General features: G+C 34.0%; 1 protein-coding gene across 1 annotated transcript; it reads left to right on the top strand.

Moving 5' to 3' along the window:
• The first annotated feature begins 5,703 nt into the window (after window positions 1-5,703).
• Window positions 5,704-11,344, top strand: LOC141498395 (hyaluronan synthase 2-like). Its single transcript, XM_074201529.1, has 2 exons — window positions 5,704-6,466; window positions 8,415-11,344. Exons 1-2 carry the CDS (start codon window positions 6,383-6,385, stop codon window positions 9,342-9,344), a joined length of 1,014 nt encoding a protein of 337 aa, XP_074057630.1. The 5' UTR covers window positions 5,704-6,382; the 3' UTR covers window positions 9,345-11,344.
• The last annotated feature ends 336 nt before the right edge of the window (window positions 11,345-11,680 follow it).

Raw genomic sequence — 11,680 nt, 5'->3', positions numbered from 1 at the left:
AAATGAAGAAAACCAGATGAAAAGTTCAGGATATCTATCAAATACAAGCATCTTGGACTTGTTTGACCATAGTTAAGGCAACCAGAGATCTAATAGGATAGGAGAGGAGAAACTTGCAGAGAGAACCAACAAATTTTAAAACGAACCTTTACCCCATTCTTAAAGTTAGCACTTTCTGGAAAACATTTCTTTATATACCTGGACCATTTTTTTTTGGTCTTATCTTCAAAGTCTTCTTTATTAACTCTTGAGAGATCATTCACATTATCTAATATCATGGGATTTTAGATTTAGAGCTAGAAGAGATTTTAGGAGTCATCTATTCTAATCCCCTTGTTTTAAGATGATAACCATACAATGAAATGTAAATGATAGTAAAGATTTGACCTGGGGATCCTCTGCACTTGCTGCCCAATTGTTCACTTTGTTATATTTTGATTCTTCTAACAATTCATATGTGCTGTGCTTATTATGTATGCATACTCTCACCTGGAATATATCCCATTCTATAAACAGAATTAATGGGAGGAATCCTCAGACCTTCAAATCATATCAAATAATTGTGAAATCAGGGGTGATATTTCTTTGAACCGAGTACTGGTTTGTAATCTCATTTCCTTCTATTATATAGAATGGAACTGGGTTTTGACAAACTCCTTTTCCCAGGTCAGGATCTGTCACACAATTATAGAAACTTCTAATTAGATAGATTATTGAATTCACCTGGAACCTACCCAAGAAGCCTCAATAATTCTCAAACACAGTCATTCAGACATTACTTGAAAATCAACCCATTATGTCCAAAAGAAGTTCCCTTTTCTACTCTTTCACATATTTAGTTGTTGGAAATTTTTCCTTAAATAGACCAGAAATTATGACCCGGTGTTATTATTTCTGGCCTCTGTAGTCAAATAGAATAAGTCACTTCCCCAGAGTAGGAATGTGCATTTTAAAAAGTAACTTACCCAAATTCACATAGATAGTAAGTAATTAGCAAAGTCTGAGTTTGAACTCAGGGTTTCTGATTCCAGACTCCCTTGCTAATAAAGTTACATAAATGTTTGTTGATTTTGAATTTATCAAAAATAAATGTAAAATTTGTTTAAAACATAAAATACATGTTTACATATGAATTTTATATTATAAAACATTTAAATCTAAAATTTATTCAAAATATAAAATGCATGTTTATATTAAATTTGTTACTAATATAAAACATTTAAATGTAAGCTTAATTTAAATTTAAAATATAAAGCTTTGAAATGTAAAATTTATTTAAAATATAATACATATGAAATTTATTTGTGTTATAAAAATATAAAGCCAGTACTCTAACTGCAGGATGGTGTGTTGCCACTGGGAAGTTGTTTTAGTGATTATGATCAAGAATTAATTTCCCTATCTAGAACAGAGCTAAGTGATCCCACTTGGCCAGGGTTAAGATGTTAGGTCAAAAGTGAGATATACAGTGATGGGACATCACCAGTATGGGACCTGGTTTTGGAGCATCAATAGATATATTGAGTTTTCCATCCTGTATCCTCAGTGAAGTCAGTCAGGGGAATTGAGATTTCCTTTTTGCTCTGATAGTTCTTATAGCCAGCCTTTTCAAGTGATATTAGAAGGAGGTTATCAGTCAGTCAACTTGTTAAAAAAAAGGTAAACTAGAATTTTAAGAAATACTAAGATTTGAGTCTTAGAACCTTCTATTAGGTAGCACAAATTATATTTTGTAGAGTTTTTCCATTTAAATCAGGGGTTCTTAGCCTGAGTTCTGTGCATTAATTCTTTTTCAAAACTGTCTTTTAATTTAAAAAATATTCAAAATCTATTTCTTCTTAGACAAGAAAGAGAGAAGTATTAGCTGGATTAACAAGGATAAGGAAAAGTTGTTATTCAGTCTTGTCTGACTCTTTGTGACCCAATTTAAGGTTTTCTTGACTGAACTCGTAGAATGGTTTGTCATTTCCTTCTTTAGTTCATTGTACAAGATAAGGCAAGCAAGGTTAAGTGACTTACCCAGGATCACCTACCTAAGAAAATGTCTGGGACCAGATCTGAGCTCAGAAAGATGAGTCTTCCCATCTCTAGGTCCGGTTCTCTCTACTGTACTACATAGCTGCCTCTTAAGGGAAAGTCTCAATTAGATTTCCAGGGAGGGATGGCTTCTGTTTGCCTTATTTTTTTTAATGAAGAAGAGAATAAGTATTTATTAAGTCTCTGCTTTGTAGCCTGTCCTAATGCTAAGTAGACACTTTACAAATGTTATCTCATTGATCCTTACAATAACCCTATGAGGCAAGTGTTATTATTCCCATTTTACCATTAAGGAAACTGAGAAAGACTTCGGTGAAGGATTACATAGCTAGTAAATGTCTAAAGCTGGGTCTGAATGCACATCTCCCTGATTGAATGCCCAGCAATCTTTTCTACTTCACCATCTGATCGTTAACTGCATCTCTTCTCACCAGGGTGTAATCTTCTCTTTCCTTTTATATTTCTTCTTTCCTGTTTTTAAACTTATTTCACTTATGAGAATTTCAAATACTTCATAATAAGGAAATAGCAAGAGAAGGCAATGCAAAGATTTAGCAATATCCTAGATAAGGTGTCAAATGTGGCTTGCAGACTCCTAATTGAAGCCCCAAACAGATTAAAATTTAATTGGGAAATGTTTTACAAAATGAAGATACATAAAACATAAATTACATCACATTTGAAAACTAAGTTAGTATGCTGCTTGTAATGTTCATCATATATGCATTAGCCATTCCTATTTTTATTTGAGTTTGATACCACTGTCCAGTGGAAAGAGTTCTGACCCTGAAGTCAAAAGAACCTGAGTTCCAAATCCAATCTCAGAAATGTATTAGCTATCTGACCGTGGGCAAGTCATTATTTGCCCAGATTTCTCTCATATGTAAAGTGAGCTGGAAAAGGAAATGGCAAACCACTCTCTCTATTATTCTTCACTAGATTTATTATTCTAGTTATTTACTGAATAACTTTGTGAAAAATTCAGCCAGTCGCATTTTATAGTATTAGTATAAGAATAATACTTTATTAGTATTAGTATAAGAATCCGAAGCTCTGAGTTCAAACTCAGACATTGCCAATTACCACCTATGTAAACTTGGTTAAGTTATTTTAGTTATAAGATAAATTGCCTCATTGGACAGTTTAGAAAAGTCATACTTAAAACCAATCCATATGCCAGTGTACTAGAATCAGATTAAAATGTAATTGGAAATGTTTAACAAAATTATATGTGTAAATATATATATGTATATAATACATTATAGATAATATTAATTTTTTGTTTTCTAAGTCTACAAAAATCCATTTATAACTTCAAGGATCCATTTTTATTTTGAGTTTGACATTAGTGATAATCCCTACTGCCACTGATCACTTTGAATCTTATGAAATTTGAAATGTATTTTGATTACTTCTCTGCTTCAGGTTCATAAGTTTTTTCTTGCCCTATGTGGCTTCTTTAGGGATTGCTCTTCCCCTTCCCTCTTATTTCTTATATCCCTTATGACACCACATACTGAGTAGATATTGGGTACTTGGTGAATTATAATTGTTGATTAATAGAAAACTATCTAAAAAAGCATGCGAAATTCCCTAGAGTCAAAAGTTTTTTAAAATAATATTTTAATTTTAATTTTAAAAAAATTTAAATTTAAAATATTTTTAAAAAATATTATTTTTTCCTTTCTATCTCCTGTTATCGGCATTATACCCACAGTGCCATATAACCCATAAAAGATAGTAATTAATATAGGTTTGGAGTTTTCTGAGGAAATAGTCTCAGATTCATAGCACTCATATGATGCCATTCTTTTTGAGAAGTTATCATGAAATTGCCTTCAGGATACCTGATGTCAGATATCTCAGCTAAAACTTGCCTTTTGTGTAATCTTTGGTTAGTCAATTCATTTTTCTGAGCCTCATTTTCTTGATCTGTAAACTGGTAACAAAAGAACTTACCAAGCTCACAAGGGCTATATAAATCTGGGAATTATTTGTTTGACTAACTCTGTAATAAGATTAAAGGCTTTAGATCAGGGTAGAACAAATAAAGATTAGTTCTGAGAGTAGAACAGAAACATGTGAGTTGAGTTTGAGGCAACTGTTCTAGCATCTGAGGGACTGCGTAGTTTCTTCCAGTGTCCCAAATCTTCTGGCAAGCTCTTTCCCAGGGGATTTTTGACAGTTTTACTTTTCAGTCATGGCTGAAAAAGTCATGAGAAGAGTCTTTCTCACAGAACTTTTGGCACACTGCTTTTGGAAACTGGGAGGTGGCTGGGACTATTCAAACATTTTGGAACCTCAGAGACTTCCTTCAAGCTTAGCATTTTATAAAAGTTGGTTCTAACTTGCACACATTCACCAGCTTGCATGGCAATTCGAACATTAATTTTGGATCACTCTTTCCTGTTGTCGTTAGTCTTATTTTAGCCCAATTTCACCTTTCCTAACTTAAGTCAATACCGGTGGGTGTGTCACTAATACATCCAGATGCTGGATTCTGAAGGTGGTTTTGGAGCTGTGCCATCACCTCTTGCTGCCCTCCTCTTCGGCCTTCTGCCCAGCTTGTAGCACTGTGCATGTAAAGGGTGGGCATCTGGCTTGGGGAAAAACCACCTGGGCCCCCTCTGTCTAGAATATTTAGGATGCCTACTGAAGTATAAGATATTCTTGAAAATTTGTTGTCAGTAATCACATTAGATTTCCTAATCTAAACTATTATTTATCGCTTTCACTTCTCTATTCTAAAATCAGAGGGTACAGGGGTATTTCAAAATGGAAAACCAAAGGGTCATCCATCCAAATGTATAGGCAAAGCACACTTTGAGTAGGTAAGATATTTGCACATTTGATTTATTCTCAATGGTTGGGAAAGAACTCATTTTTACAAAAGAATTCACCATGAGTCATTTATTCATTTAAAATTATTCTCTTTACATTTTTTCAAAATTTATATAAAGTGAGGAACAGCTATACACACACACACACACACACACACTTATACATACTTATACATATATATGTTGCTGCTCCTGTATATATGTATATGCCTATATATCCACAACTATACAAATATGAAAAATACATACACATATACATTTTAAATATACATACCACCCACAAAATTTATTCATGCATATATGTGTGTATACATGTGTATAATATATATACATATATATATGTGGTATCTATCCATTGATAACTATGCTCTAAACCATTTGTATAAAAGTGATATTGTATCTTAAAATTATATATTTTTAAGCAAAAGATACAAAACTGAGGAAGGGAAAGATACAGACCTGTTTTGTCTTCATTCATCCCTATTACAAATTATATACATCATACACACATGCATACATCTGTCCATGCAAACACACACATGTAAATATAAACACACATATACATGCATGCACATACATTTTGATATGTATACAAATTATATAAAATTGTATATAATATGATATAATATATTATAGAGCATACATACATTTTTATATATTATAAAATTTATGGGTGATGGAGATTAAAGAAGCAGAATTCTATCTTATACAATATTTATATGTTTATAATATTTGCATACATTATTTATATGTAAATATATAGACATATTATATGTATATATACGCATTTGTATAAGTAACTATTTATATAGATGCACATGCATATATGTGTAGGTATAGGTGAATATAGTTCTGTCTTTATCTCTCTATCTAGGGAACTATATCTATTATATATGCATATGCATATACTTAATTATAATGGTTGGGATGAATGAGAGCAAGGCAGGTTTGTAGGGTTTTCTTTCTCTTCCATCTTTAGATTTAGGTCTTAAGTTTGAAGAGATTGTTTAGAAAGGAGAGGGATATTGGTTTTTTTTTTTCAGAAGCATCACTTTTGAATGACACTTGAACCAGTAAGCATCTTTAGAAGCATTCTCCCTATGTCCATGTACCACAGAAAATGGCACAAAGACCACTAGGATATTTCTCACACTCTTTTCTATCATACCCACCTGCATTCTCCATGCTTGGACTTTATAAAAACTTATAAAATATCCCCAGAAGTGATTTTTTCAGAGATAATAGCATCATAACTCAGTTGGTGAGACTTGAGCCACTCCATCCAGGAGATCACTAAACTCAGAGCCATGCTTGTGGAAAATAGGAGGGCCTTTGAGCTTCCAGGGCTGGGGCATCCTAAACCTCAGTAGGAAGGAAGCCTTGACGGAGTAGAACAAGGTATTCAGTATTTAAGTGCAAGTGTGCCTGAGCTTTCTCAAGTTTCCTTTCCCTAATTTATCCTTTTTTTCCCCATTGTCTCTCTGCAGGTATGTGATTCAGACACCATGCTTGACCCCGCCTCATCTGTGGAGATGGTCAAGGTTTTAGAAGAAGATCCTATGGTTGGAGGTGTTGGGGGAGATGTGCAGGTGAATATAACCTAAGATTTGCCTTGAATAAAATAAGTTTCTATTGCATAATGTGTTTAAAATAGACAAAATTGAGGTCACTTGGGATTCCATGGATCAGTTCTTAAACATTCCATATTTAAAGAGAAATTTTCCCAATGCCTTATAAGTAAAATTTAATGAATACTAATAGTTCCAAAATGAGAGATAACATGGCAGAGTGGATAAAATATCAGCCTTGAATTTAAGAAGAACTGAGTTCAAGGACTACCTTTGACAAGTAGTAGTTGTGTGAACCAAGGGAAGTTATTTAATCTCTTAGAGTCCTAGGGCAACACGCTAAGATTCTTATGTTACAGAAAAATTGCCAAACTAACTGTGGGAGAAATTTCCACACCAGAAATTACCACAGCAATGAAATCAGAAGTTCAGACCAATGCTTAAAATAATTCCATACAATAACATATAGGTTGACTATAGAAAGCTAAGAAATTGATTGCGTGTGTCTCTCTCTCTCCATAAATAGAATAGATAATAGGTCTTTGATAATATTAAGTATTTTATTATAATCAACTGATATTTTAACATAAAAACAAAAAGATATTATATATAATTCAGTATATATATATATATATATATATATATATTTAATTCAACCAGATAGTAATAACCAACAATAACCTGCTGCTAAAGTTGTAAATTTCCAAATTGTTTTTACATATTTTATTGGTTATGTCCCCTTTTGGTCTTCTTTTTGTTTCCTTCTTTGCTTCCATTAAGACTGATCCCACCAAAATATGTCTAATAACTCTAATAATTGAGTATAATAAATCAAAGCAGATCAAAACATTAGTCATTTCTGAAAAATGTATTTTACCATATGTACATCATGAAGATAGATGAGTGATAGTAAGTGGAGCTCTTGTACTCTTGCTAAATGATGTTTTAAGAGGGGAAAAAAGTCTAGTTTTTCCTAAAACAGAAATTGAAATTAAAAAAAGTACACAAGAAGTCAAATGGAGCATCCCAATGTCACGTTAGAGATAAAGGAAAAAGTAATAATGGGAGTTTAATTTTGATCAAGTCCTTGAAGAATGGGAAATAAAGTATTAATGATGAATTTTAAAAGAGGAAGTATTCATAGGATAAAAAATAAGAGGAAATCCTGAAGAATGGGGAAAAGAACTGTACATAAGATAGAATAATAGTGAAAGATGGTAACTATCCATTGTAGAATAGAATGAAAGGCAAAGGGAGTACTTGGAAGGTGACAGAAAGTGAGCAGTGGGAGAGCTAAGAAGGATCTTTGGGAGATGCAAATCAACAATGAAAACATATAAGACAGGGAATCAATAGAATTATGGTGATATTAGAATGGCAAGAAAGACTCAGGAAAGAAACTGGGAGATGGTAAAGTAACAGCAAGGGGGAGAATCTATGATCCAGGTAAGAGATGAAAGGAATTGATTTGAGAGCCCACTCAAGCTGTGTGATATAGTTTATCTTTAATGTAGAGAGAGTTATTTCAAGATCAAACTTTTTGTGGCAAGCAAAGTTGTTTAGACTGACATTGACAAGCTTTGGGAAAAGTGTGTGAGACAGAAGGCAGAAGTATATTTTAAGGCAAGTTAGAAATTGGGCAGGGCTAGAGTGAATCGGGACTCAACTCTTCCATATTACATTGATATGTGAAATTGAGAGAAAAAAGAGAGGTTGAAGATTGAGCTCAGAAAAATCACAATAAAAAAAGGTAAAGCAATCCCGTGTCAAAAGAAGTACTAGATGATGTTTAAAAAAAAATAAAACTCAGAATACATTAGCATAGAAATTTAGGAAGGGGCAAATGAGAGACCTGAGTTGGCCAAAGTTGAAGGAAGTAATAAGGTCCTCATCAGATTTGAGTCTGGTAGGGTCTTGTATATATATTCTTTTAACCAATGTTTAATCTTTCTGTTTCTTCTTATTTCAGATTTTGAATAAATATGATTCTTGGATCTCATTTCTTAGCAGTGTGAGATACTGGATGGCTTTTAACATAGAGAGAGCTTGTCAGTCCTATTTTGGCTGTGTTCAATGTATCAGCGGACCCCTGGGAATGTACAGAAACTCTTTGCTTCACGAATTTGTAGAAGACTGGTACAATCAAGAATTTATGGGCAACCAGTGTAGCTTTGGAGATGACAGACATCTGACTAACCGTGTGCTGAGCCTGGGGTATGCCACAAAATACACTGCCCGATCCAAGTGCCTTACTGAAACACCAATAGAATATCTGAGATGGCTCAACCAGCAGACCCGATGGAGCAAGTCATACTTCCGCGAGTGGCTCTACAATGCCATGTGGTTTCATAAACACCATCTGTGGATGACTTATGAAGCCGTTATCACTGGATTCTTTCCTTTCTTCCTCATTGCCACAGTCATTCAACTATTCTACCGGGGGAAAATTTGGAACATTCTCCTTTTTCTGTTGACTGTTCAGTTCGTGGGCCTCATCAAGTCTTCCTTTGCCAGCTGCCTAAGAGGAAATATTGTCATGGTTTTCATGTCTTTATATTCAGTGTTGTACATGTCAAGTTTACTGCCGGCAAAGATTTTTGCCATTGCCACAATAAACAAGGCAGGGTGGGGCACTTCAGGAAGGAAAACCATTGTTGTTAACTTCATAGGACTCATCCCGGTGTCTATTTGGTTTACCATCCTTCTGGGTGGTGTAATTTTCACCATTTACAGGGAGTCTAAAAAGGAGTTTGGTGACTCCAAACAGACAGTTCTTATCATTGGTTCATTAGTCTATGCATGCTATTGGGTGATGCTATTGACTCTCTATGTGGTTCTCATCAGCAAGTGTGGCAGAAGGAAAAAGGAGCAACAATATGACATGGTGCTTGATGTATGAGCTAACTTTTCTCAAAGTTTGCAAACACACACACATACACACAACACTTTAGTCATCTTCTATAGGGACTGTAATGAACTGGGGGAAATACTTCACTGCTGCTGGGACTTGAACATTCAATTTCTATGGGTTTATTTTGATTCTGCCAAAGTAAAATGATAGATCATACAAGGATAAACTCAGATTTAACCTGTTATTTCTATGAAAATGAGATGAATTCTTTGTTCATGCACTTTGGTCCTTACTGTGCATACGCCTGACAGTGTTTCGCCTCATATACCTCACTAGTCATGCTTATGTGGGTTCTCAAGCAAGAAAAGCATTGGAAATCTCAAGGAAAAGTTCTTTCAACTTTTACAAACTAATTTATGGACTGTTTTGATAGATTTTTTTAAAAAGAAGAATTTTTTAGAAAAGGTCTTCTTGTTTTAGTCTGCCAAACACAATGCCAAAGGAGAATCGGGAAGCCCAATGGCTTGGCTGTATTTTTATACTATTGTATTGTGTGTTTTTGTTTTGTATGACGACTTTTCCAACACAATTTTTGCATATTCTTTATTCTATTTCTCTGCCAAAACCCACCTGTACTTCCTTTTTAAACAGATTTCAAAAGAATTCATACTTTTAAAAAAACAAAAAACAAAAAACAAACCTGCCCAAAATGTGAAGCTTTGTTGGCTGATGCTGTTCATGACAGAAAGAATAAAATGTTTCTCTCTGCCTTTTAAAATCAAATAGTCATTTCTATGAGAAGGCAATTTAGATTTCAGTCTTTTAACTTTGGACTTCCATTCTATTTCAAAAAGGCTGACAAAATTGTTCAACTTTTATGGAGGAAAAATGATATTTTTGTATGCATCCAACAATATATCATTTTAAATCAAGGCCAAAGGGGTAAATAAGTGCAATTTTGTCATAACTGAGTTAAAAGGAACTCTGGTTTTCAAAAAAAACATAATATACACATACATCACTGCTCAGAATGTGTGTATTTTTGTGGGTTTAAAAATGCATAGGAGATAAAAATTAATATCCTTTGGACATATAGCCTATAGCTACACAGACCAAGTAAAGTGAAGAGTTAAAGTAATTATTTGACCTATTTCTGACATGTCTAGATAGATAAATTGTTCAACTTTCACTTTTCCTGTGTAGAGGGTAAAACCAGCCCCATGTGCTCAAAATAAAAAAAAAAAAGAGTTGGGCACCATGTAGTGGTCTTGGAGTCTATTGATCAATACCTTGTTTAATTCAAACCAGAAAATTTCCCTCCAAAAGTATTTGGTTATGAATTACACAGATTACCTCTACTTTCCCTCTCTTGACTTATGTTGACATATCTACACAGTACAAGGGAAGGAGAAGGCTGGGACCTATCTCTTGAATCTGGGCAATGAACTGAAAAATAAACTGAATATGCTGGGTACCCACCTCCCTCCAGTCCCAATCACACACACACACACACACACACACACACACACGCACACACACGCACTCATACACAAAGTTCCACTTCAGGGCCTCAGTTATCCAGACTGGTGGCTGGCACTGCAAAATCGTTTCTTGTACTTTGTGCTGTGTAGACTTGGGCTAAAAATGTGTTTGGAACCCATAGAACAAATAGGCACCCTTTGGATTGTGACATTAAAAAGCCCTGTGGTAAAGCAGAAACCATTGGGTGTTTAAATGAATTATCCATCTTTCCGCTTCCTTTTTTTAATGCGGGCACCCACATGAAATTCTGCTGTAGAGAGAGCTGCACAGGCTCTCTGCCTTCTGGTTTACTACAAACAGAATGCTTGGCAGTTGGTGAGCCTGTGAGAAAACAACACAGCCATTCAAAAAAATGAGATTAAAACTTGATTTTACCTTTTTAACTATTTATGTTCTAAGTTAAACTTTGATAACATTCAAATGTCAAATTCTCTCATTCTATAAAAAATGTTGAATTAATTGCCTGTATTTATTTTAGCAATTATTCAATGTATTTCCAGTATAGGTTGTATAGTAAAATTGATTCTTTTTTAAATAAAATATTTTTGATAAGATCTTTGCTATTTTCTTTTTTCCCTTGAGTTTAAGAGAGTTAGATTATGGAAAAGTTTAGAGTTGCTCAGGGCAACAAAAGTTATTGATGGTTTGTGTCATCGTAAGGTAGAAATTCACATCTCTGTTAAATCTAGCTTTTGAGAATATGTAAAAATTGCCCATTTCAATTAACTCTTAAGTACTAAAATAACCTAGGGTAGCTAGATCAGGTCTGAACAGAGGTCAGATCTGGAATCGGGAAGACTCATCTTAGTTCAAATCTGGTCTCAAATATTTACTAGCTATAT

The sequence above is a fragment of the Macrotis lagotis genome, chromosome X (assembly GCF_037893015.1).
Source record: "Macrotis lagotis isolate mMagLag1 chromosome X, bilby.v1.9.chrom.fasta, whole genome shotgun sequence".
NCBI classification, from domain to species: domain Eukaryota; kingdom Metazoa; phylum Chordata; class Mammalia; order Peramelemorphia; family Peramelidae; genus Macrotis; species Macrotis lagotis.
Note: the sequence above shows the minus strand (reverse complement) of the source record. Positions and strands in the feature narration are given on the sequence as shown.